Source organism: Spinacia oleracea, chromosome 1, assembly GCF_020520425.1.
Source record: "Spinacia oleracea cultivar Varoflay chromosome 1, BTI_SOV_V1, whole genome shotgun sequence".
Classification (NCBI taxonomy): Eukaryota; Viridiplantae; Streptophyta; class Magnoliopsida; order Caryophyllales; family Amaranthaceae; genus Spinacia; species Spinacia oleracea.
This window is the reverse complement of record NC_079487.1, coordinates 51,401,025-51,428,890: the sequence shown is the minus strand read 5'-3', so window position 1 is coordinate 51,428,890 and position 27,866 is coordinate 51,401,025. Positions and strand designations below refer to the sequence as shown.

At 37.4% G+C, this 27,866-nt stretch overlaps 4 protein-coding genes and 1 long non-coding RNA gene across 5 annotated transcripts; 2 read left to right on the top strand and 3 right to left on the bottom strand.

The window, feature by feature from the left end:
- The first annotated feature begins 1,345 nt into the window (after positions 1 to 1,345).
- On the top strand, positions 1,346 to 14,964 carry LOC110791816 (pentatricopeptide repeat-containing protein At5g02830, chloroplastic). The gene is made up of 12 exons (XM_021996572.2): positions 1,346 to 2,081; positions 2,720 to 2,807; positions 4,279 to 4,483; positions 7,726 to 7,833; positions 9,174 to 9,338; positions 9,501 to 10,094; positions 10,906 to 10,971; positions 11,050 to 11,130; positions 11,365 to 11,462; positions 12,786 to 12,993; positions 14,035 to 14,095; positions 14,458 to 14,964. The coding sequence occupies exons 1-12, from the start codon at positions 1,505 to 1,507 to the stop codon at positions 14,790 to 14,792; spliced, it is 2,586 nt and encodes an 861-aa protein (XP_021852264.1). The 5' UTR covers positions 1,346 to 1,504; the 3' UTR covers positions 14,793 to 14,964.
- Positions 14,965 to 15,099: 135 nt separating this feature from the next.
- Positions 15,100 to 16,752, bottom strand: LOC110791817 (DNA topoisomerase 6 subunit A). The gene has a single exon (XM_021996573.2). It carries the CDS (start codon positions 16,630 to 16,632, stop codon positions 15,310 to 15,312), a length of 1,323 nt encoding a protein of 440 aa, XP_021852265.1. The 5' UTR covers positions 16,633 to 16,752; the 3' UTR covers positions 15,100 to 15,309.
- A 2,589-nt stretch (positions 16,753 to 19,341) lies between these two features.
- On the top strand, positions 19,342 to 20,622 carry LOC110791818 (protein MAINTENANCE OF MERISTEMS). The gene is made up of 3 exons (XM_021996574.2): positions 19,342 to 19,717; positions 19,800 to 20,231; positions 20,320 to 20,622. Exons 1-3 carry the CDS (start codon positions 19,541 to 19,543, stop codon positions 20,509 to 20,511), a joined length of 801 nt encoding a protein of 266 aa, XP_021852266.1. The 5' UTR covers positions 19,342 to 19,540; the 3' UTR covers positions 20,512 to 20,622.
- A 201-nt stretch (positions 20,623 to 20,823) lies between these two features.
- Positions 20,824 to 23,351, bottom strand: LOC110791813 (uncharacterized). The gene is made up of 2 exons (XM_021996570.2): positions 21,548 to 23,351; positions 20,824 to 21,464 (listed from the first exon to the last, which is right to left on the bottom strand). Exons 1-2 carry the CDS (start codon positions 23,349 to 23,351, stop codon positions 20,824 to 20,826), a joined length of 2,445 nt encoding a protein of 814 aa, XP_021852262.2.
- A 3,068-nt stretch (positions 23,352 to 26,419) lies between these two features.
- LOC130465880 (uncharacterized) lies at positions 26,420 to 27,202 on the bottom strand. The gene is made up of 3 exons (XR_008925898.1): positions 27,044 to 27,202; positions 26,854 to 26,948; positions 26,420 to 26,743 (listed from the first exon to the last, which is right to left on the bottom strand). It is a non-coding gene; the product is annotated as an uncharacterized lncRNA (long non-coding RNA).
- Positions 27,203 to 27,866: the final 664 nt, after the last annotated feature.

The following is a 27,866-nucleotide window of genomic DNA, read 5'->3' as shown; positions in this document are numbered from 1 at the left end:
TAATATCCAAAAACACACTACTCTCCAGAAAACCCTAAGACTGCTTCCAAGCATACAAGTCGACATCAAATTTCGGTGGAAGAAGAACAACAAGCACAAACGCCTTTCTATCTCCATACTACGTCATTGAAAGAGATCAAGCCCGGTGGCCCTCGCTCAAGACGTCCGACAAAACAAATTCTTACAGTTGTAGAGATCGAATCAGTGGATAAACACATTAGAGATTGTACCCAAATACATAAATCAATACAAATTATTTTAGCTTTGTTATTTTGCAGACCCTAAATTTGTGTTTACAGTAGTATAATAAAAAAAATGGAGAAAGAATTTGTTCAATTACAATCTTGATTATTACACTACATCGAACAAACCCCCTTTGATTTTCGTGAACTCTTGATTACAATCTTCTTCATTAATTAATTCCGAGTTTTCACCAGATTCATCACTATCACTTGGTCCATTTAACTGCATAGAGGTTGCTAGTTGAGCAGAATCATAGTCTCTCGGCCACAAGGAGTTACCCAACTGACCATCAGATGTACGTATTACCAGATAGCTGCAGCAGACTGCTATCTTTACCTCGCCGTCCTATTAGAGGCCACTCGTGGTTGTGCTGACCCTTGTAGATAATCTCAGTTATATGACCAATTGACCATCAAAAGAGCGCTCCACCTACTTCTTAACAGGCCAATTAGGAGTGGTACACCGGTAATAGCTTCGCGGGTATTCACTTCCTTTCACTTGCTTCTGCCCATATTTTCTCCAGTTATACCCATCATCTGCTGGCTAATCAACAGCTACTGGGAAGTTATTTTGAGGCCTCCTGTCCTTGCTCAGATGTTCTGATATTGCCGAGCTGCTGTGCTTTGCATATGAACCCTAATTTAAACAGTTGACAAATTGAGAAATTGAACAAAAAAATTTGGGGCTTTCACTTTTACCTTGTACGAAATGCCACAAAAATCAAAGGGGATTGAACGAATTTTATTTTTATTACACCAAAGAGAACGAATTGAACAAAAATAGAGGAAGAAAATGGCGAAGAACACATAGTTAAGAGGAGAGAGAATACGGTTTTTTTTTTTTAATGTTTCTCAATCAGTTAACTGGGAAAAATGGGGGAATTCTTGGAGGGAAAACCTGAAAAAAAATAAAAAAAATTAGTTAAATGGGTCACGTGTCGTGCACGTGGGGGTCAATGCTTTGATCGTCGGAAAATAACTTTTGGTCCCTATTTACAACAAGAAATCTGATTTGGGTCCTATCTCACAACTCTTTTTAAAAGGTCATTTGTCACAATTTTCGGACTATAAAAGATCATTTTTGACAAAAATTCCTTTATTGTATTAAAAAAAAAAAATCAAAAACAATAATTAATCCTGCACCACCCACGCCGGAAACTATCTTGTTACGTGGCCCAATATAAGATAACACATCCAAATTTTTTACTCCATTGTTGTACTGTTCTATCAACACCTTCCTCCAGAGCTCCAAAGTCCAAACTATGAGGAATCTGGTAATCATCACAGGTTCTTCATCCTCCATTGTTGCCTCAAGTCGTTACAACCACTACCATTTATTAACCCCAAAACAACCTCCATTTCTCTCTCTTCACAACTTCATCTTCCTTTCTCTATCGAAACCCACCTCCACAGCTCCACCTTCTTCTTCATCTTCTACCTCTACACCCCTCATTTCTCCCCATTTTTACGCACCGAACTTCAATTCGTCTAAAGTTGATCTTAAATTCTATGCGGAAATAGCTTCGAAGCTGGTTGATGATGGGAGATTCGACGATTTTGGGATGGTTGTGGAGAGTGTATTGAGCTCCGGAGCTACTGGGTCTTCGTCTTTTGGTAAATTGTTGAATTCAAAACTTGTAGTTTCAGGAATTATTAAGGGATTGAAGGAAGACAGAATTAAGGATGTTGTTGGATTGTTGGGATGTTTGCCGCAATTGAATGTTAGTATTTTGGGGATGTTTGATGGGTCAGCTATGGAGTTGCTTAAAAAAGAGTGTTTCAGGATAGTCAATGAGGGCTATCTTCAGGAAGCGGTTGAGTTAATGGAAGCATTAGCAGGTAATTCTATTTCTTTTTTATGCTTAAGAAATCGGGTACACGAGCATTTTACGACATTCTTTTTTGCATAATTGTGACCTGTGAGAGTACACCTTTCTAAGTTGGTCGGAGTGTGAAAATCAGTTCCTGCCATAAATCATTGTTTGCACCTTACTGTTGCTTAGTACTATCTCGTCTTTAAATTATTGTCACATGATAGTTTAGAACTTGATTTAATCAAAGTTTTAAGGCTATTGCTTTTACTTGATTATTAGAGATGACAATTGACATGAATGTGCTTGATCGGAGGGGATATTGTGTTCACATTACCGATAATGTCTTGGTCTAGTGGTTAAGACCGAGGGCCTATGTACAATAGACAATAGGTTTCAGGTTCAATTCCGCCCGCCCCCATTTGTAAGTTATATTGCCTTCGTGCCCCATATTGTCTTAATTTTCTTGTCATTTTTACTTACTGTTGGTGCGTTCTATTAAGAATATGGTCGTAGACTTGTAGATCACTTGAAGATGTTTCCATTACTTCAATTCTTGAATGCCTAGTACACATTACCTTGTTGTTTCCAATTACTTATTGCCTTCTAAAATAGTTACGAAATTTGTAATTTAGTTTTCTTCAAACTTTTCATTGAATTATGCAGGTTTCCAATTCTTGATCAAAGACTTGATAAAGCCCAATGATATGATAAAAATATTAGTCAACAAACGTAACCCTAGCTTGGCCGTAAGGTATTGTTTCTATTCCCAGTTAATTTGTTGGTATGTATGTTTCATCTTACATTGTTTTGTGGGACGAAAGAACTTCTTGTTGTGCTAATTTGTTAATTTAATTCTCCTGTGATCCGGTCATTACATCTCAGTAAAGATAAGTAGTGACTTCAAAACTGCATTTATCCTGTAATTCCCTTGTGAAAAGTTAAGTTCTGACTTCATGGTGCATTCTTCTAAAAGCTCTTAAAAATGATCCGTTTATGTGCAAGCGTCAACTTAAGACTTGGCTCGAAATCATATGGCTTCATCTTTTAATTGGCTTGTTTGGAGAGAGGGCTGCACAGATGTTACAATTTTATTGATAGGCACTTGCAACTATCATTACACTCTAGTATATTCCAAAATGAAGCTAAATTACCTTGATGCTGTTAGAAAGTTCTGCTTCATCTAGGCTCCATTTGATTAATATAATCACATGTTAAATTCTGAACGAAATACATTTCCACTAAAAAAATACAGTAAATGACATTATAATGAAAAATGGTAAGAGTAAAACGTGTTCTATTTATTCATTTTGGTTTGAGTTGGAAATGCTATTAAAAATAGGGCAAAGCTCAACCTATTCTCTTCTAGAACGATGACAATTTCTTCTGTATGAGGAAGCATCAAATAAGCATAGTATCTCCAAATTAGTGTATTTGTGTTATCAAATTAAATAGAATAAGGTGTTGAAAAGCTGAAGAAAGAAAAAAAGAGAATGTGCATTGATTTGAGATTCATTTTCTGGATGACCTACAAGCATCACCTATCCATTACCACATGTTAGGAGTAAATTATAGACTATACCTTCTGTGTTGTATTTGTTACTCCCTCCGTCCCTTAATACTCGCACCGGTTTGACCGGTGCGGAGTTTAGACATTTGAATTGACTTATTAATTTAATGAGTGTTTGTTGATAGTGGGGTATTTTTTTAATATAGTTAGTGGGAAATGTGTAAGGGGTGGGAAGTGGTGAGTGAGAGGTGTTGATTTTTAAATGATTTTTTGTAGGGAATAGGGGTGTAGGTGGGGTAGTAGGTAAGTGTGAGAAATAATATAATATTGGTAAAGATTTCCATTTATAGAAGCGGTGCAAGTATTAAGGGACGGCCCGAAAAGGAAAGCGGTGCAAGTATTAAGGGACGGAGGGAGTATGTTATTTTGTAATAATGGAAGGCACTGGTCCCCTGTTCACTTGGCTTGGGTTCTTTAGCACAGCTCGGGATCCAAATGATGTTTGTGTTCAGATCTGTGAGTCTGATCTTCTGATTGGTTACTTTTTGTGTATTTTTGTCCTGTAAGTACATAAATTTATGAAGTTCTGTTCAATGAATTTTACTTTACGTTTTTTGTAGATCAATTTATTTTTAGAATATGATTCATAATACGTCCATAGATAAACTGTAAAATTATATGTCCTCTTAGGTATTTACAAAATCTAATTTGGCAGGTATGCCTGTCTACTTCCGCATGCAGAGATATTGTTTTGTACCATAATTAAGGAATTTGGGAAGAGAACGGACCTGGTTTCTGCTATAAAAGTATTTGAAGCTTCCAAACAGAAGTTGAGTGGTCATAACATGTATGTCTACCGCACTATAATCGATGTTTGTGGCTTATGTGGTGATTGCATCAAGTCCAGGTTGATCTATGAGGTAGCTTCTTTAACAGATACATTAGGATAAAACTCTGCTATGTGTCATGGTGGATACTGAACATTTTGTTTTAATTGTACATTTGACTGGATTATGGTGCATGAGGTATGAATAGATTGATAAGCTGCTTTCCCTTTTGTAGTCCCTTCTCAGTTTTGTTTCTTTACTGGATCATAATTACTACTTTAAATGTATGGTGTATGCCGTGAACATTTATGTTTCTTAGTTGCTTTTGATTTGTGTGCTTGTGTTTGGGGAGTCTTTCTAAAGCCTGTATTGAGCAGTGAAGTAAGAACAAACCGTTGAGAATTCCTCAACATTTATGTTTCCTAGTTGCTTTTGATTTGGGTGTTTCTTTAGGCTTTGTTTGCCTTAATGGAAAACATTTTTAATGGAAAATGGTTTCCCATGAAAAAAAATTGGAAAATTTGCCAATTACTACCTCGCTCTTTGGTGAGTTTGTGAATTACTACCTACATCTTTAAAAGTTGTCAATTACTACCTACATCTTTAACATTTGATGTCAATTACTACCTAGTTGTTATTTAATCCATTTTCTAACCAATTAGTCAACTAATAATACCATAATCACCCTAATTATATATTAATTATTTTAATTACTAATTAAAAATTGAAAACATCTAAAACTTTTAAAAAAAATAAAAACAATCAATTTTATATTTCTACTTCTCTTCGTGGTCTGCTTCTTATTCCTCTTCGATAAAGCTCTTCAATGGAGTTCTTTAATTCTACTCAGTTTTTTTCTCTTAAATTCTCTTCTTCCCTTCTGCTCGAGTTATATATGAAGAAAAGGCAGGAGTTCCTCGTACATCCACCAGCTTGCCAGTGAAAACATACTTTCTGATTTTGATAGTGTTGTGGTTGTTTGTTTCCGAGTCGATTGAATACTCGATTACTGTCGTCGTTTGAATCAAAATCCATTGTAGGAAAGTTAAAATTGGAGAAATATTTTCCCTTCATCTAGAACCCGATTAGAAGAGAAGAGGAGAATTGAAGAAAAGAAAAATCTAGTAGTAATTGAAAATCTCCATTGAAGAGGAATAAGAAGCCGAACAAGAAGAGGGGAGTAAAATTGATCGGTTTATTTTTCTCTTTTTTAGGTTTTGGGTGGGTTAATTTTAAAGTAATTTTGTGGTTTTTTTTTTTTTTTTTTTAAAGTTTTAGATTTTTTTAATTTGTAATTAATAAGTAATATATAATTAGGGTGATTATGGTGTTTTTAGTTGACTAATTGGGTAGAAAATTGATTAAAGGAACTAGGTAGTAATTGACATCAAATGTTAAATATGTAGGTAGTAATTGACAACTTTTAAAGATATAGTAGTGATTGACAACTTTTAAAGATCTAGGTAGTGATTCACAAACTCACCAAAGAGCTAGGTGGTAATTAGCAAATTTTCCAAAACAATTTCAAGGAAACACAATTGTAAAATAGTTTTCCTTTGTTTGATTGTGTACCAGATTATAAAGAAAAATGATATGGAAGTGGAAAGGAGAGGATGGATGGATGGGAGGAGAGAAAAAGGGATCTATGGGGTTCGAGAGGAAACGTGGAATTCTTTCCTCACAAAAGGAAAATTTCTTTCCACCTTTTGGAAAATTGTTTTCCACCCCTTTACCAAACAAACAACGGAAAATGGAAAAATCATTTTCCTAGAAAGTGTCTCCGTCAAAACAAATGGAGCCTTAGTTCAATAATCAAACAGTAAGCTATTCTACTGAAATTGTTGTTTGGAGGATTCATTATTGAAACATGTTGCTGATATGATTTGTGAAGAGAATTTTAAAATGAAGAGATGTAATTAGAAAGAGACATTGGGATTAATTTCCATGAATATCAACATAGAAGCCTGTAACCATTGATATGCTAACCTAGAATTTGGTACACTAGAGATTGCACATAATTTACGTATGCAAGTTTTACATACTCTTAAAATGCATCTAGTTCTTGCAATGACTATGCGTATTACATAACATAGGGATGGTTAACCTAGAATTTGGTAGACCAGAGATTGCTAGTAATTTACTTAAGCAAGTTTACCATATTCTTACAATGCATCTAGTTCTTGAATTGACTATGCACATTACATAATATAGGAATGGATATATTGATTTGTGGATCGATTTTGTAAAAATGAAGAGTTATGTTAATTATGTTTAGGAGATGCTGCGACCATAGCTCTCTAGAGAGTTTAACAACTGAGGAAATTTGGTTAGTAACATCCCTTGTTGATAAGGAAGCTAACTAAGTCCTGACTTTCTTATTGTATTTTTATCTCTTCCTGAGTCTAACTGCTGGACACTTTGTGCAATACGACACTTAAATGTTTCCGATCACAAACCAATACAGTAAAACTCTCTCGACGAGCCAAATCCGAGGACTCGGAGCATCCAGTCCTTCAATCCCTTAATTCCTGAGAAATTTTATGAATAAAATCTGAGTTCTCTTCAGAAGGATTAGCAGAGGCACATGCTAGGGCGGCCGTAATTAAATGAGAAATACCATCATTTGCCTAATTCACCCTTATATAGAGGTCCCACCTTGCAGGCTTGTACCTGCATGTTGTGGAATCAATTCTCATAGAGTACATGTTTGTGATTATTTGAAGTCAATGAGTGAAACTTGAGAAAATAAATACAAATAAAAAGCTCAAAAATAAAAAACTTTCATTTATACATTGGATTTTTAAAAAAGAATTGAAGTCAGTGGCAGTGAAAAGAGAGAACTTATAGAAAGGAAACATTTGCTTATTTTGTTTGATTTTAAGGAGTAGAGTAGCTGATTTCGGAATGGTAAGACAAGAAGGGGAACAAATGGAAGCGAACAAGAAAAAGAAGTATTGAGGCAAATTAAAAGGAAAATAAGGTCAGGCAGTTTGTACTTTTTTATTATAAAATTTGAACCCAGTTATGATGGTACCAGGACCAGCACAGGGTTTCATGTACACCCTTAACCACTCTGCCGTGCTTCCTTACATGATACAAAAGTGATGTATTCTCTGTAGGGAGCAGTTTCTGAAAATTGGTTGGCAGAAATGAGACCAAGGGTATCAGGCATCTGAATTCTTGAAATTTGTCTGCAAAAAAATGAATTTTAACATCTACATTCCTCAAGGATAGTCTATCATGATTTCATGCCATGCTTTTATGCAAATTTTCCATTTAGTCTTGTTGTTACTCTTGTTAGCCCCTGTTTTCTGATGCTTCTGTAATTACTGCAGGATCTCCTGATCCAGAAAGTTACCCCAAATATCTATGTTTTCAACAGTCTCATGAATGTAAATGCCCATGACTTGACTTACACAATGGAAGTGTACAAGAAAATGCAAGTAATGTCCCATCTCAACTGTAGAGAAGTTCTCATCATGCATTGATTTGCCAAATTCTCCTTACTGAAACATATATTTCTTTCCATTATTTTCATTCTCTCTCTGTGATTTTATGTCATTGGTCCATATCAAGATGTACTATTTTGATTTTGATTTTGATTTTGATTTTGATTTTAATTTTGATTTTGATTTTGATTGTACACAATTTAGTCAATGAGGTTTAACAAAGATATTATGGATAAGTGTTATTCTGTGGTTATAAGCATGGAAATCACATAATGCATGTCACTATGTCCCACTATTGGCGGTGTTGGATATAATGCAAAGTATGGGTTTTAAGTACTACTATTTGGTGGGAATAAGTTTGTCCCATATTGGTAGAAAAAGGAACTTTTCCCTTGTTTAAATATGGGCATGTGATGTATATACTTTGAAGCACTTCCCTTAGTGGTTTGGGCTAGAAGGGGCATTCCACGCGCACGCCACCTCCGTCCGGCTGGTTTGGGTCGTGTTCGTGTGTCACTTGACACGTGCGCGGATTATATTTCCTACAGGCGGCCCAAATATTTAACCAACAATTATACCGGATAGAGAAATTTTCACAATATGATTATATATATATATATATATATATATATATATATATATTCCATTATTAATAGTATTACAATTAATTTGACTAAAATATTACCAAAAATTATTTTTAGAAAACTATTATTATGTGGCATGTATTATTTCCATAATATATATAAAAAAATATTTTTTTCCTTACATAAACCGTAAATAAAATGGATAGATATTTTTTTTTAAAATAGAATAGAGATTTTTCTTAGGAAAAGAGTTTTGGCGGGAAAATTTTAAACTATGAAGTGACACGTGTCACTCCTGGTGTCTGTTTTAGTATAATGTAATAGATTGTTTATGCTTTATTAAAAAATTAGTACTGCCACAGTTATGAATAGTATTGTTATTGTTAAGGGCAAGAAGTTAAATATGTTGATGTTGATTTCAATCAGTTCACATTTCTGTTACAAGTCTTTTGGCGCCAATTTCTCTATTGAAATTCTGTTACAAACAGAATTCTGTTTCAAGTGTAATTAGTCTTACGCTCAGTTGGTTAATAGCTGTATAAATACTTGTAATAATCACTTGATTACATTCATTCAATAGTAAAAAAATACTTATACTTCTATCTCTCTTATTCTGTTTCTCTCTCTAAAGCTCTACTCTCTCTCTCTCTCTCTCTTGCATTCTATCACCATTGTTGGGTTCTTAAGATGTGAGCTAACCTCCTGCATCAGTTGTCAATTTGTCATTCTCATATACTTTCTTTCCTCCAGAATTTAGGCGTCGAGACAGATATGACTTCTTATAACATCCTTCTTAAGTCTTGCTGTCTATCGGGAAGAGTTGACTTGGCTCAGGAGATTTACAGGGAGGTACTGCAATTGGAATCAACTGGAGCAATTAAAATAGATGTTTTTACTTACAGCACAATTATCAAGGTATTTTTTACATGCATCTCTGGCTATTCCTTGATGCTTCCGTTTTGTCACATATTGCACTAGTTGTGCATTGTATCTCTCTGTTTACATTTGCGGAGTGCAAAGTGCAATTATGATGTGTAGTGGGCACAATTTATTTCAACAAGTGCATGAAATCTCCAGGTATTTGCAGATGCAAAAATGTGGCAAATGGCTATTAAAATTAAAGAAGATATGTTATCAGCTGGTGTTACTCCCAATACGGTAACTTGGTCTTCTTTGATCAGTGCATGTGCCAATGGTGGTCTTGTCGACCAGGCAACTCAGCTATTTGAAGAGATGATTGTGGCCGGTTGTCAACCTAATTCACAGTGTTTTAATACACTTCTTCATGCCTGTGTTGAGGGATGTCAGTATGACAGAGCATTTCGCCTTTTCAATGCCTGGAAGAGTAATGGATCTCCCGAAAACTTTATTGAAGATGATATTGCCAATCAAGATGGAACTTCAAGTGTTCTGCAAACAGATGAAAATTCTTACACAAATACACCGCACATCATGGCTACGTCACGTCAGTTGAGCTTTGCTAAGAGTATTCCATTTAGTCCCACAACTACAACATACAATATACTTTTGAAGGCTTGTGGTACTGATTTCTACCGAGCAAAATCTTTAATAGATGAGATGAAGTCCTTGGGTCTTTTTCCAAATCATATCAGCTATACAATTTTAATTGGTATTTGCGGAGCAGCAGGAAATGTAGAGGGTGCCTTACAGGTAAACAATAGATCTTTTCTTTTGTTATTGTTATGGGATTATATTAACTTCTACAGCGAGTTGGAGATAATGCGTGTTTGACATTTTCCTACATATTTAGTTTAATAGGGTAGTGCCTTCTTTGGGCTCCACATGTTTAGTTAGTAGGATAGTGCTGCTTTGCGCTGTTTACTGTATAAATATCTATTCGATAAGGGAACACCTGAGGTATTTGACCATTTGGTGTCCTCAGTGAAATATCTATTATACCCTTATCGTGTTAAAAAAATCATCTATTTTAGAATAAGGTCATTTCAAATAAAACGTATAGAATCTTTCCATTTATCTAAACAATTACTTACTTCGTATAACCTTTATTTTTCAAAACTACCATAAAATGTACATCACACACGCATCTCGTGCATAACACTAGTTGTATGGAGACTATAGGACTTGGTAATGTAGTTTTTTTTGGCCTTGTTTTAAATTTTCATTTATTATCATTGGTGCAAAGCAAGGTTTAGTTTCTGAAGTGCATCAAAGGCTGTCCTAGGCTTTGAAGATAATAGCAAGATGAGAACTTAAGATGCACGCATAAGGGTGGGTATAGGTTTTATAACTCCACGTCTTGACTGAATTACATATTCCAGTGACCAAATCACTTGATTATATCTTGTTTTTTTTCGACGGGCACTTGATTATATCTTTGAATTTATGTCAGTTCTCCACCTGAGGAATTATCACAATGCTGGTTTGCTTCTTGTCTTGATAACCTTTCGTTATCAATCGATGAACTTTATAATATTTATATTTCATTTCTTTACCCTTGCAGATATTGAAATCCATGATTGACTCTGGAATTAGACCTGATGTTATTTCTTATACAACTGCTATAAAGGTTTTCTTCTGTCGCCTTGAACAAATATCAAGATGAGCTTGATCCAGTTGTTAATATGTCTGGCCTTATGAATTTCAGGTTTGTGTGGAAAGTAAAAACTTGAATATGGCATTTTCAGTATTCTCAGAAATGAAGAGGCACCGCATTAAACCAAATTTGGTAAGTTTGAACTGTGAATTATAAGAAAGTGTCACTGCATTCTTCTAGCTTCTCTGTGTGTCTAGATCTGGTCGAATTCCTACTGCAGCAGATTGGCATGCCTATTTTATGTATGTCTTTTACATGCACGGTCGCACAGATAGGTTATACAGTCTCTTTAAGAGTCGTGTTGTGTTTGTGAATGCCATTCATGCTTCTAATATCTGATGATTAGTGAAAGCCTGCTTATACCAGGTGACATATAACACTCTGTTGAGAGCCCGTACTAAATATGGTTCCCTACAAGAAGTTCAACAGTGCCTAGCTATATATCAAGATATGCGGAAATCAGGGTAAGTACTAAGATTATAAGTGTCTCACATAGTCATATTATGTCTTCTTCGCTTCAGGGTTCCTTTTTGTTGGTCTACTTTGTCTACTTTGCCTATTCACTAGTCCCCTGCAAACCCATCCCTTAACAGTTGATATTAGGACATAAATTGTTACCATTCAGTTACTTAGAATGTAGTACTTAGACTTCATAATATTACAAAAATATGTATCGCTTTTAATCTGAAATGAACTAGCTGAAGTGTAAAAGGTGTCCATACACATGTCAGAATGTCAAATTTGTGTCAGTGGACCTTGAGGTCAAAATGAGAAGTCTAACTAACTCATCAGGTCCAGTTGTGCCTAAATGACCTTCTTGTATGCTATATTCACAAGATAACAATACTTAAGCTGAAACAGGAATTGGACTCGATACATCTCATGCAAACTTGTCGAATGTTCATACTATTTTGGAACTTTGATCCCCAGGGCCGGCCGTATTGTGCGGCCTAAATTATTACAGATCTTTCTCGGTTGCCTGTTAACCTCTCTTGGGGATAAATTTTCTACCTATGTCTATGAGGCTGCATGAGGTGGTGATGTGGCAATCATCTACAGGAATTGCCTCACTTAATGCTGAAGATATTTTCCTTTAGTTCAAATAAATTGGAGTGGAGTTCACTTTGATCACCCAGTACATGGAAATAATGTGGTTAACCATGAGGAGTAACGGTCAACAAGGGAGTAATATCAAATACAGTAACTTGCCATTAAATTAGTTGAGTTTCAACTTTCAAGTACAAATAGATTCATCAACAAGAAAATGGTCCAATGATAGTAGGAAGAATTCTTGCCATTATTAAATACTTTTGAATTGTTACTTTAGGATTCTATAACTAGTGTATATCTACGTTCGGCTAATAGTCATCATTTAGAAATGTTCCTTCTTCCTTATTCTCTCTGTACTACTCCCTGTTCTTTTTTGAATACCCCGTATTGGGGCAATAAAAAAGGGGCGGATTGGAGGGAGTACTTTTCTATTGTATTATTTTCTTGAAGTCTACATCAGTTCACTGGTGTATTGGACGACATAGAAATCAGGTTGATTTACTTAATATTTTCTCTCTTAGTCTGTAGTAGTTAGTAGTTTATCGTTGGCAGCCCCCTGTTAGATAAGTTGAGCCCTTGGCGAAATTTGTTCAAAGAAACCTCCAACTTTGTGCTGTAACTTATAACTGGTGATATTGATCAATCATGCATGATACTATTCATTCCACGGCATGCCATGGCTCTGTCGAAATAAGATTTGCTCACATCCTTCTTGGTTCATTATATTTTTCTGTCAGCTACAAATCCAACGACTACTATCTAAAACTACTTATTGAAGAATGGTGTGAAGGAGTAATTCAAGGAAGCAATCAGGAAGGACAACCTAATTCACGCAACAAAGCTGACATAGGGGAAATGCGAAGTTTGATTCTTGAAAGGGTAGCAAGCCATTTACGGAAGAATGTGGTTAAAAGCCTCGCAGTTGATATTCAGGGGCTTACAAAGGTATGTAAATGGTAAAAGCTAAAAAGATGACTCAGTCAAATAATTTGCTTATTTCTTTCTTTCTACTTTATCCGTGGCGCAACTACAAAACTATAACTTGAGATCAGTATAACTTCAGTTGAGTCGGACTGTTTGGTTAAAATCTCCAACTATACTATACCTAGTCAAATTCTCATGTTGGTAGCATAAGGTAGACAGCGATATCTATTGGAAACCTTGCATTGAAAATATATTTTAAGCACTGGTAATATGAAGCTTTTCTTTATTATGTTTGGGTTTCTCAGTTTACCATTAGTAAATTGGTTACATGCCTTTTTGCAGTGAAAAGAGATTCATAAATATTAGGAAAATTCCTCTTCCCCCAACCCACATTTGCTTCATAAAAGTGGGTGAAAAGATCACACGGAGAAACAATCATTGAGCCTTCTAACTACTTCTAGCCAACTTTTTGAATCTTAGGGCTTTTTTTATCTTCATTTATCCACCATGTCAAGTTTTGGTCTTTCTGTTTGACATGGATTCTATGTGCCTAAGTTGTATTTTATTTCTTTAGACAAACCAAGTTAGCTGCTTAAATTAGACTCTCACACCCGAGGGTCAAGTAAGACTACTAATCGGTACATAAAATCAAAGTTGTTCAGGATTCCCCTAACTATAATGGAGTAATGTACATTAGCAGCAAATAATTTCTCATCTCCATGGTAACTTTGTGAAGTAGGAAAATAAGTAGTGTTTAGAGAATACAGGAAAGGTTTTAGGTTCCCCTTGCTAGATCCCATTGTTGCCTCGTAGCATTCAATTATGAGTACTTGATGTGTAGTATCGGCTAATCTATTTGATTTAGAGTGCTTATCTAGAGGCCAGCTTGTACCCATGACAAAAATCAGGACAAGTGTGCACTTGTAATGTTAGAACTAATATAACTTGTGTATCAAACACTACATAGCCTCCACTATTCTAATTTTGATCTGCGTCCAGTTCTATCTCAAGCCTCCAGCTCATTGCCTTTTTTTCAATTAAAGTTTTTCACATCTTTTGCAGGTAGAAGCTCGGCTTGTAATCCTTGCAGCTTTACGCCTGATTAAAGAAAATTACAAATCAGGTACCGAGTCTTATTCATTATGGTCCTTTGAAAGTGAATCGCCGGACTAGAAACATTAATTAAAAGCTATTCTCAGATGTATATTCTTTTTATTTCTGTTCCTTTTGTTTCGCCTGGTCTATTTCTGTTCTGAGACTAGAAGTATATTCTTTTTATTTCTGTTCCTTTTTAATTAAAAGGTCTATTTCTGTTCTCAGATGTATAATGAATCAGGTACCGAGTCTTATTCATTATGGTCCTTTGAAAGTGAATCGCCTGGCCTGGTCCGGCGATTCACTTTCAAAGCCTTTTGTTTCGCCTGGTCTATTTCGCCTGGTTCTCCATAATCTCCACTAGTATTAATTCATCTTATCTCTTTGCAGGGAGTTCAATAAAAGATGATCTTACAGTTATAATAGGAATTACAAATGTAGGCGTGGAGTGCATGGTCAAAGATGCAATAACGAAGCTTTTAAAGAAGGAACTAGGGCTCGAAGTTATTGCAGTAAATCCAAGTTTGACAGTTGATAGAACCCTATATAAAGAAGGTGCTTTCTACCCAGATTCAAATTCAAGAGATGCTCCTAGAATGAGCGAGTTGCCTAATAGTTTTGATGCACCAGCACGGCGACCTGCTGTATTGCAAAGACTATTGGTCACAAAGAAATCATTGAATCATTGGTTACAAAGAAGATCGGATTCTGGAACTAGGGATTGATTGTACATGTGCATTACTAGTATTTCATACTGTAATAATTCTAACTACAGATGTATACGAATCATCTCATACAGCCAACTAGCCAAATAGCTATGTAAATCCAAAACCTGTGCCTTGTATTTAAACTGATATTAAATTACAATGAATAACAAAGGGTGGAATTGTTTCCTCATTGCCTTCAATTCATTTATCTGCATAAATTCTACTCCTATCATACACACCTGGAGGCTTCTCTTAGTAAATATGTGCCTCAAGTGCCATAACACCAATAAGAAACAAATACCAAGTATAACAAAACTCTCAGAAGTATAAGACATTCAACAAGACTTCTTATTCCGGTTTTCTGTCGAATACAAGTACAAGAAACTTCAACAACCAACATCAAATTTCAATTTCAAAGTTAAAATCAAATTTCAATTTCAAAGATGCATCAAATTTGCTGCTAATAACATAAGATTTCTCCTGTATACAACAATATTAACAGTTTATCTTCAATACCCATACAAATTGAATCCGATTAGAGCCAATCTCGCTGCTGCAGCTTGAGAGGCAGATAAACCTCAGACAAATACTGAAACCCAAAAGAGCTAAGAGCCTGAATTTCAGCCTTTTGTTTGGTCTTAACCATCAACTCCAACTCTTGAACCCAACCAGGATTCTTCTTCACAAAATCCTCCTCTAGCAAATCCTTTCCCGTCTTAATATCCTGCTCAGTCATTGGCAACCTACATTGTTCCGGTATCTTATACTTATCCAAATCACTTGGCCTAATACCCAACCATTTGATATCTGGAGTTGTCAGATTTGCGCTATCATATGACATATTCTTTGAGCCACACCCGTAAACTGATAAGATCTTTAGCCCATAAGGATCACTATCCACCAAAGCTAACACAGGCAAATTCAACTCAAGTTTCAACTTCCTTAAAAACAACCTAGTCGCAACATCCGGCTGCCCTTTAGCAGTGATAATTATACACGGAAATCGATTGTAAAATCGATCTTCAGCCAACCTCATAAACGCTGCATCCTTCTCAACGAGCAGAACAAACAATGCATCACTCTTGATATCCCCAACACGATCAATGTTGGGCGGAATAGCTTTCCCACCAACACCCATTTTCGTGCAATCAATCATATCGCCATTATCACTGAACACAAGCCTACCAACAACAATCCCTTTCTCGGAGGCCACCACGTTCAAGCTCGACCTAGTACACCCAAGAAGGCAAGAAACGTCGTCCAATACGGCGTCGCTTTGGGATTGGTCTTGAAAAAGTTTAACATCAGTGTAGAATAGGTCACGCTTCGTGACGTGGATGCTGCGGAGGCAGAGCTGGTGAATGAGAGAGAGAATACGGGCGGTGATGGTCGCTTTACGGACAGATCCAACGGCAGCGAAGGGGCGGGAGGAGGACTTGTCTTTGAGAACAATGCGGTCGAGCTCAGGGATGTAAAGGTGGTTGGAGGACGCGCGAGAGGGGACGCTGAAGGAGAAGCCGTTTCCGCCGAGGATGGATTTGGCGAGGGAGATGACGAGGGTTTCGATCTCCGACTGAACGGAGGACAGAGAGAGGTCGGTGACCTCACGGCAAGAGGAGGAAAGGGCTGCGGAGACATCGGCGAGGGTGGTGGGTTTTTTGGAGGTGGAAGGGGACGGGTTTTTGATGGAGTAGGCGAGTTGTTGGAGGGATTCGAGGATGGTGGTGTCTGGTTTCAGGCGTTTTTGGAAAGGGACAGATTTTTGGGATAAATGGGAACTTACAGTGGTCGGGGGTGAGTCGTCGGAGTCGGAGTCGGAGTCGGAGTCGGGACGGCGGCGCTTCCTCTTGTCTGCCATGGAGAATTGGATATGAGTTAGTGTGTGGCGGGAAACGAAAATCAGGAAATAAAACAAGGGTTCGGTTTCAGAGAGAGTCGAAGGGGTGTTTGGTTTGTGAAATCGGAAAAGTATACTCCCTCCGTATATTTCTTTTAGGAGTCACTTATTAACTAGGGGGTTTTTATTCGACGTTCGCATACGTTAAAATCGCCCTCATTTTAATTGCAAAAGTACGTTATTACCCTTATAAAAATTAACCCCCCTTTCTTCACCTCTCACCCCAGCCCACCATTCAAATCTGAAAAACTCCCTCCAATTTCACGCCCACCACCTCCAACCACCACCCCACCATTCACGCCCAACACCTCCACCATTCACGTCGACCACCACATTACACACCGCACTACACCGAGAGTTTCCGGCCGAGCATAATTTCAGGGCAAGGAGAAGCTTAGCGCCGGCGAAGGGAGGAGAGGAAACGCGGCGAAGGGAGGAGAGGAAACGCGGCGAGGAGGAGGAGAGGAAACGCGGAAGTAGAAGGGATGTCGCCGAAGAGGAACACGATGCCGCCTCCGGCCACGACGGCGCGTGCGGCACAGCGTTAGGTAAAATTCAATTTTTTTTTTTCTTGAACAGGGGTGCCGCCCAGAGATGGCGGCCCCTGCCATGTGAGTGCCGCCCAGCGATGGCGGCCACGACATTGGATTTTTCGCGGCGGCTGACCCATGGTCGTGGCCGCCATTGCAGGGCGGCTCTCACATGGCGGCTCTCACATGGCAGGGGCCGCCATCTCTGGGCGGCACCCCTGTCATTTTTTTAAAAAAAATTGAATTTTATTTCTGAAATTATTTGCCTATATATTTGTTTTTAAAAAAAGTTATAATTGCAGTTATATTTATTCCTTAATTGCCTATAATTATTCCTTAATTGCCTATAATTTGGAATATTGTGCCTATAATTGCATAACTGATTTTGGGAAGAATTGCCTATATTTTAGGTAATTTTTTTGGAATTACTTGACAATAGTTAAAAAAAAAAATTGAAATATGGAATTACTTGATTTTCTAATATTTTTGTTATATTTTGTAAATTAAGTAAATTATATTTATTTTTAAGTTAAAATTATATTTTTGATGTTAACGTTACTATTATTATGTTAATTTAATATTATAACATTTTAGTAAATTCACGTTATTAATTCACGTTATTAGTTATAAATGCTATAATTGTTATTATAAATGTTATAAATGTTATTATAAATGTTATAACGTTATTATAAATATTATAAATGTTATTTAAATGCTATGAAGGTTATTATAATTGTGTGAATAAATATAAATATGTTTTAAGTTATTAAAATTAACGTTAATGGATGATTATGATTATAAGTTAGTAATGATTAATATTATATATATATAATTTAGTAATGATTAATATTATATATATATAATTTAGTAATGATTTATATTATATATATAATGTATGTTCTAACATATATGTTATAAGTATAGTAATTGACGAATAATATTGGTTTGATGCGAGTTTGTGTGAATAAATAGTTTATGAAAAGTGATTAAAATTTAAAATGAAACTAGATAACAAATTTCACGTTTGATGAATAATAGAGATTTTCGGAACTCATTCAGGGAGACGTTAGTTATGATGTGGATGTTGTCGTTGACGGATCTGGAGCCAGACATACGAGAAGTCGTTTTGAAAATGCTTCGGTTAGAAGGGAGAGAGGTGGTTTGGGATCCAATTCGCCACAGACGCAGATGATTTACTCGCCTCACCATTCATTGGGTTACTCGCCACCTCGTCCGATGGGTCCTTCGTCACGTCAATCGAGGGCTGACCCCACTCAGCAGGAGGATGATGATAGGTTTGAGGATGATGGATATTGTGAGGATGATGGGGACTTTGACGATGATTCGTGCGAGGATGAGGACGCCAAGGGGAGGGACACGCGCACCGAGGAGGGGGACACGCGTGCAGAGGACAGGGTCACGCGCGCTGAGGAGAGGGTCGTCACGGGTGTTGTTCCACCCAATCGCTCTTCGGCTCCTGTTATTATTCAGAGACGTGAGGGTAAATTTGTTCGTAGCTCTGAGGGGAGTTCGGCGACCACCGGGCATAGCCGTCGAGATCGCATGGTTAGGGCTAGAGTCGATTCTGTCTTTACTGGCCCAATGGGCGGAGGTCCTAGACTTGGTAGCCTGATTCCTAGCTATCCGGCTCACGTTACGTTGCTGCATGTCTATGGGATGTCACTTTAGATCGAGGTAATCTTCATTGCCAGTGTAGATTTTTGGTTTGTAAGCGGATTAATGACTGGTTTTATCGCATGAGTTGTGAAGTCAAAGAGAAGGTTCTTCGTTCTTCGGTGAGTCATTTGCCTATGATCATGGCTCCCCACATTGATGCTCCTTTGATATCTGCTTTCGTGGAGAGGTGGCAACCGGATACGAATACTTTTCACCTTCCATTTGGAGAGATGACGATCATGTTGCATGACGTTCAGGCGATACTGGGGATCCCTATTGATGGACGTGCATTGAGTTGCTCTGAGACAGACCGTGAGAGGTCCTTGATTAGTCGGGTTGGTGAGTTGCTTTCGGTTAGAGAGGAGATCCTTCGAGGGGCCCATTGTGTGAAAGGCGGTGTGAAGATTTCCACTATTTTGGGAAAATGTTCAGCGTCGGGTAGGGATGAAACGTGCTAAGTGACTGGGTGGTTGATATCTACTATTGGATGTTGTTTGTTTACTGATAAGACTAAGAGTCGGCTTTTTTCAAAGATCTTGCTTGATCTCGATAGACTGGATGATGTACCGAAATATTCTTGGGGATCGGCTTGTTTAGATTTTCTTTACCGCCAGCTAGGTGTAGCTTCACGGTCAGAGTCACGAGGTATCGGAGGTTGTTTGATGCTTCTTCAGGCGTGGATTTATGAGCATTTTCCTTGTTTCCGACCTCGCTCGGTCCGAAAAGATGTAGGACCTGATGAACCTCTAGCATCGAGTTGGGTTTATGCTGCTGAGAGTAAGGACAAGTATAGATTGGTTTCGTTTCGTGCTAGGCTTGATAGATTGACACCAGAGGAGGTATTGTGAAATTCATTTGTTTTATCTTTGGTTTTGTTGTGTTTTTAACATAGTTATAATAATAATTTGTGTTTTAACTTAGGTTGTGTGGACACCATTTTGCGACGACCCCGCTGTTCAGTGTCCGAGAACTGTTTACATGGGGCCAATATGTTATCGTGATATCGGTGAGATGTATAACCTTGATCGTGTTACTAGGCAGTTGGGGTATATGCAGCGTATTCCGCAGGATGTCCTGTTCATTGGCAAAGCGTATAGGCCACCTAACTTTAGGCATTATGAGGTGGATTTCCACGACTTGTCATATGTATCAAAGTGGTGGGATCGTTTTGCAGCCGGTTACTCCTCTTGCCTGATTCTCTCGTCTTTGGCGCCTGTTCCTGAAGGTGTGCCTTACGCGTTTGATGAGCAGTACATGAGTTGGTTCCTCGAATGGTCTCATCCACACATTACTCCTGGTTTTGGTGAAGTTCCGGTGGTTACGCCTATACATGATCGGACTCATACCGAATATGTAAGTACAAATGCTCGTTTAATTGTTGTTAACCATTTAGTTATTTTATTGTCGATTTCATTTTAATTTAATTCATATTGCATTGCAGTGGGTTGGCCGATATGAGCAAGTGATCCATGCGTTATTACAAGAGAAGAATGATCCGAGTCACCCGACTACATTAGCCGCTACAGAGTTCAAGAGTGGAAGGTTGTTTGTGATAGCATGTGATCGTATGAGAGTTTCTATAGACTTTGTTATTGATTTCATTTTGTGGACATTTTATGGATTTTATATGTAATTTCGTTTTAGACTTTGTTATTTATTTCATATCGTGGACACTTTATGGATTTGTATGTAATTTCGTTTTATGGACAATTTATTTGATTACATTTTATGGACTTTATATCTAATTTCAATTTATAGAACTTTTAAGACAATGGTTTTATTTTAATTAACATGTTATGAAATTAGGCTCAGAAAAAATGACTAAATGTTTATAAATAACGCCGAAAAATATAAGTAGTAATATTAATAGTACATCCGCACTTGATATCAATTACAATGATTGCACTAATATTTGACCATACTTAAATCAATTACAATGATTGCACTAATATCTGCCCATCCTAAAATTAAACTCGTCGGAATATCGAGTCCAAGCTTGAATCCTAGTCTCATATCTTGATTCCCATTCACGAACGCCATAATCTGCTAATGCTCTCCAACGGTGGGGTATTGATGGTAATGGACAATCGGGCGCCATATCCAAAAGAATGTAGTGACACTTATTTACAAATGCCAAAACAATCTCCTTCGTCGTCCTAGTTGCTTCATATCGGTTTTCCAACGGAAGAATGGTCGCGGATGGGATTAAACTGGATTCACCACCGATTGCAAAGATGACCACAACCGCATTGAAGTGTGTGGCTATCGGCCATAAATCTGGATCAGTAATCATCCAATGTTCTTGTCCACACATTCCACCTCTCCAATCTATTCGATACGAGGCATTACTTATAGTTTCCGGAAGATAAACTCTCTTGTATTGATCAAGCTTTTTAATCTCTCCCACAACCGTTGAAAGAATCTCGCCATAACGTTCTTGATCACCTAAAAAGAACTCTGCTGCACATCGAAATCCGCAGTTACCATTAGGTATAACATCACGATATCCTCTAATATACTGCAACATGAAGTCCGGTAAGGATTCCTTGAAACGAGGTGGAATTAGATCAATGCTCATGTAACTCCCTGTAAAATGAAAAAAACGATTAGTTTCCCCACAATAAGAAATAAATATATGAAATAAATATATGTAATAAAATAACTTGTACCTAGGGAAGATCTTGATTGTGGGTTTCCCGATGACGAAGCCCCTTGATCAGAAATCGTACGAGGGCCCGTATTCCGCACATGTTCGATCAAGCTCAGATTCCTTGTAGTTGAGTTTCTTTGTCTCCTTGGCCTCCCTCTCCTAGTTAAGTTGGGCTCCGGTTCCTCATAACCTGCATGCTCTAGATGTAACTCATTGTGAACGATCCTTGAAATATCTCGAATAACGGCAATATCTCTAGCTAATACATCGTCGACGAGGGATCGAAACAGCTCAGTAACTTGTGCGGACTCCGCCACAACCTCTGGAATCTCCGCCCCTTCTCCAATCTCCAAGGTCCTCCAAAATGGATGAACAAGGTCAATGTATATCCCAACTCCACCTTGGAGCGCCGTAAATATGTTGCAAGCACAAGGGAGTCCATGAGTCGTTAACATAGCACAACCACACCTCTCGTACACCTCGGTACTTAAATTTCGCATCCTCGTATGTTCATCCAGAATAAGTTCCAAAGCATGGTGGGAAACACGACCAATAAGGTGTTGGTATAGATAATGCTTGAACAGAACACCGTGTCGCCGCCTCGAACCCTCCAAACCATTTTTAATCTCTGTAACTTGGTTATTGATCGACGCATGCACTTTTCTAAAAACAGTATCCAACGACCCTTGAGAACTTCCAAGCCAACTCTTAATGACGGAGTGTTGACTCTCAACCCTACAAGTCCTTATGTTGCCAAAGTGAAGGACCTCATTCGTCCAAGCTAAGACGAATTTCTTCCGATGATCATTAAGCCACGTTTTATGCACATAATCGAGGACTGCCGGCCATCTTCCATAACGATCTTCCATGACTACAACTGCACGTTCATATTCTTCCTCGGTCAAAGCCTCCATGATTCTTTTCCATACTCCATTCTTGAACGCCGCACCAGCATCCTTGTTCTTGTTGCACAAAAATGATACACGGGCCTCCACGTCATGGTTGATATGCCAAGTACATAGCAAATGTCGAGAATGTGGGAATACCTCAGCGACCGGTCTCATAAGACCACCCTCTTTATCCGTAAGGATAGCCGTGGGAATGATGGCCTCCCTGAGGAGCAACTTCAACTTCTGTAACACCCAACGGTAGCTCATTGCTGTCTCGTCCTTCATAAATGCGTAGGCGATGAGGAAATTCTGATTCGTTGGTGTCACGCCAACAATCTCCAAGAATGGAAATCCATATCTATTTGTCTTGTACGTCGAATCCAGACCAATAACAAGTGGATATGTGCGTAACACCTCCACCATTGCAGGGTGAGCTAAGAATGCGCGGTTTATGACTTTTCTCGTACGGTCACTACATGAGACCCAGTTTATGTAGTTGTGCTCTCTCGCTAGATGCAACATCTGCTTAGCTACGTTTCTTCCTTCTGAACCTTCTCGCCTGATCTTATCTTTGAAGTTGTAAATGTGCCTCATGTTGGGATGGTCATCTGGATACTTGTTCTTAATGGCCACCATAATGTGTTTTGGCTTAGCTTGTGCATCTTTCATCTCACGAATAACTTCCTTCGCGCCTTCACTCAGACCGCTGACACCGCGGTGACCCTCCGGGTACACAATCAGTTCGTGGTTATGTGTGCCACGATCATGAAGCAACTCAATAACCCAATTATTTTCTTCTACTCGTAGTTGTTCACAGTTAATCGTAAACCGACAACCACATGCCTTGCCTTTTGTGTTCGGACGTTTTGCGATCTCTGGATCCCTAGAATTGTTTTCTCTCCTTCCACGGCCACATTTCAAGTACTGGTACATTCGACCATCCTTTCACGTCTTTTTGTACGAGCTACCTATCAAGATGAATCCTAATCCGATAGCAACTTGCCTTGCCCAATTCGCCGCGTTCTCAAAACCATCAAAAATTTCATTTATCACAAATCGATCACTATAGTCAACACCGTCACCACCATAATCCGGAAGTGGAACCTATTAAAAAAGCACAACATTGATATTTATATTTCTCTAATTTAAATTAACGCAAAGCTAAAATAATATTTATAGTAAAATATTTTCAATATTATTTTATTACTTAATGCATACGCTAAAAATTTATAGTATATAGCGTACATTGAATTTACTTTTTAAACATCCTATTCATAATTTGACAAATTCCATGCCATTTAAATAACGAAATCACCAATTAAATTATATAATTACAACGTTGTTCGTAACTTATTTTTTAACTCGACGATAAGAACAAATATATGTTTTGAACTTATTTAAATCATTTGATAACATTAAATAAACAAATATATGCTTTCAAATTATAATTATTCATTTTTCATTAAGACATTATATAAAATATAAAAAATTATACTTATTCACTTTTCATTAAGACATTATATAAATTATAAAGGAATTATATAAAAAATCACATTATTTTTTAATCTACATTAATAAATAAATAAATAATTTTTTTAAAAAATAATTATAACAATTTATTTTTTTAAGTAGCCTACAATTCCGAAAAAATTCAAAAAAAAAAAGTTCAGATTATTTGGGCCGCCAAGAGATGGCGGCCCAAACCATGTACGGGCCCCCCAGAGATGGCGGCCCAAACCATGTACGGGCCCCCCCAGAGATGGCGGCCCAAACCATGTCACGGCCGCCATCTCTGGGCGGCCCGTACATGGTTTGGGCCGCCATCTCCGGGCGGACAAGACATGGTTCCGGCCGCCCAGAGATGGCGGCCCAAACCATGTACGGGCCGCTCAGAGATGGCGGCTGTGACATGGTTCCGACCGCCATCTCTGGGCGGCCCGTACATGGTTTGGGCCGCCATCTCTGGGTGGCCCAAAAATTAAAAAAAAAAAAATTAATTTCAAACCTCCGGCGACGATGCGTCCATCATGAACGACGACTACGACGTTGAAGGAGCGAAGTCGTCCATGAGGTGGTCAGCTCAAGTCGGTGGTAGGTGGCGGTGGACCGGTGGAGGGTGGAGGGTGGAGGGTGGCGGTGGGCAAAATGGTGGTTGGAGCAAAGAAGAATTAGGAATGCCAGAAAAGTTTAAGTGGGGCTGCCGGAAAAAATATGTGGGGCGGCCGGAAAATTTAACCGGGGTGGGGAGGGCTGCCGGAAAGTAGAGAGTGAAAAGTTGAGGTGAAAACTTGAGGTGAAAAGTGAAGAAGTGGGGTTCTCTTTTATAAGGGTAACATTGTACTTTCACCTTAAATGCTGCGGGCGATTTTAGCGTATGCGGACGTCGAATAGCGATACACATTGACTATTGTCCTATTCTAACTATGTAAATATGAGTTTTTTTTTTCGGAGTATCACATTTAGGATCTTATTTTTTTTTTTTGAGGGGAAGATAGTTCGGACATTTTATTAAATCAAGTCGATTTTCGGCATAGTAATACTCTGAGGGAAGGAACCAATACATACATACTCAGAGTTATCACTAGTATCCCACCTTGCCTCTAAGAGCTACCGTGTTACATGCCTCTTTCACATGAGAAATATCAAAATTATCAAAAAGCAAGATATCAATTATAATGTCTTCGTATATTAGATGGATAGGTGTTAGATCGCCTTTACCATGCTTCGTAGCTTCGACCACATTTATAGCATCACTCTCTACACAGACCCGATCATAGCCTAACCTCCTAGCAAGTTGTAAGCCAAACCAAACCGCCATAGCCTTCGCAAATTCTGGTGTAGTGGCGTGTCCTCTCCTTACTGCTACAGCCAACAATTGTCCCGTATCATCACGTATCACCACTCCAAGGCCCGTGCTACAATGTTCGACCACATGCGCATCCGTGTTAATTTTAACACTACCAACTGGGGACAGGACCTCATTAAATACTAATATTATTTCAAATTTATTAAACAATAAAATTCGATAAGTAAAGACTCAGAAAAAGATAATGAGAAACTTTTGTGTAAGACCACCTTGTTGGCAGCCCCATTGGCAGCCATGTGGCGCATGTGCTGACGTCATCATGTAACTTTTTTCCGGATCTTTTTTTTTTAAAAAAAAATTCGATTTTTTTCAGGCTTAACTAATTGGTCTTCAGACTTAACTAATTGGATTTCAGGCTTAAATTTTTCTTTTTTTTTCCGAAAAAAATATTCAATTTTTTTTATTCGAAAATTAAAATTTTCAATTTTTTTTTGCACTAACTAAACTAGTGTAAAACATAACTAAAAGTAATAAAATCATAACTAATTGAATAACAAAATAGTTAAGGTATAAAAACAAATAGTTAAACTTATGAGTCGAATAGTTATTATTTTTAAACAAACTTATTATTAACTAAAACTCATAAAATCTTAACTAATTGATTTCAATGCTTAACTAACTAATTGATTTCAATGCTTAACTAATTGATTCGGTGCTTAACTAATTGATTTCGTTGCTTAACTAATTGAATTTCAAACTTAACTAATTGGTTTCAGTGGTTAACTTAATTAGTTCAAGTGCTTCACTAATTGGTTGCATTGTTTAACTAATAGGTTACATTAATTGATTCTGAAACTTAACTTATTAGTTTCATTTTTTAACTAATTGATCCAATTGCTTAACTAATTGGTTTCAATGTCTAAAATTTTGTATCTTAACTAAAACTCTGATATTCGGTATCTGAAACTCAAAAATATACATAACTAAAACTCAAAAAATCTTAACTAAAACCAAGATAATCGTAACTTAAACTCGTGAAATCATAACTAAAGCTCGGAAAATCGTAACTAAAGCCATGTATTGAAACTCAAAAATATGTAACTAAAGCTCAAAAGAACTTAACTAAAACCAAGAAAATCGCAACTAAAACTTAAAAATTCATAACTAAAACATAGAAAATCAATCCAGCAATTCCACTAAGAACCATTATTTCACAATTATAACTAAAACTAAAACATAATTATTCTTAACTAAACACAAGAAAAATATAACTAACTAAAAATTACTTAAATGCAAACCAATACTCCGTATAAGTAAAATATTTTATTTTTAACTAAACCCGGATTATTCATAAGTAAAACATTACAATTCTTATCTAAAACTACAACAAAATTAAAAAACCAGCAACAAGTCGACAACAACATAATCCTTGTTTGCAGCGATTCCATCACAACCTCCTGTTAAAGAAATCCTTGTTTCCACCAATCCTCCATCAATCCGCCATCAATCTGCCACCGATCTGAACGTTTAAAATGAATTAACAACACCATTAATAAGTGTAGAAGAAGATTTCAAAACTGCAATCGAATTAACAAGAACGCACAAATAAAACTTTTAAAATAAACTAACCTGGAGGTTGCTTTGTTCTCTCGCCACCGCCGATATCTTCCTCCACCTCTTCTACAACTCTGATTCTCCCTCATCCATTACTGAAACCTCCGATTCTTCATAAGAATTGAAAAATCAAAAACCTAAAAAGAAATTAAAATTCAAAAACTTAAACGAATTAAAGAAAGGAGGAGAGAGATGGAATCGTTACCTCATTTAGCGACAACACGCCGCCTTCCTCGACGAAACAATCACCTTCCAGCTTCAACATTGTCGAAAATAACCTCACGCCACCGAATTGTGGCAGAGTGTTTAGGGGAGAGAAAGGGGTAGAGTGTTTAGGGGAGAGAAAGGGGTAGAGTGTTTAGGAGGGAGAGAATGAATTAGGGTTTGGAAAATGAAGGGAAAATAGGTATGTATATTGCTGATGTCACCATGACTCGGCAATTACGTGACATTTCCAGTGCCATCAAGGCGGTTTTTCTGTAAGACCGCTTTACATAAAAGTTTGAAAAAGATAATAAACCCAGTAAAGATAATAAGAGAAAAAGATAGTTATCCCATTTTAAAAACTAAAATAGAATTTCAAATGTTATCAAATCGATCATATGATAAGTTATGTATTTGTGATTAGAACACTACATGTACTTAATTCTCCTATCAATTCATCTCGGTATAATCAACCTATTTGCACAAATTAATGTCGTTCGTATATCTTCGTCATGTTAAAGCCGTTCTCACATGTTAAAACCGCTCTTCAAATTCGATCTGAACATGATCCTAACCCGATCGGATATTCAGTTTTTCAGATATTCGAACTTTCGGATCTGGTCGTCGGATATCATATCTTATCTAGACTAGAATTCCTACTTAAAATAACAAGTAGCTGTCAAAAAACAATCAAATATTTTCGAATATGCTACTACTAGATAGTGGAGCATGGCTACGGGATAGAGGAGAGTGAGGAAAGGGAGGTTGTTGGTTGCGGGAGAGGAGAGTGAGTGAGTGAACTGACACAACAATAGTTTAAGGTT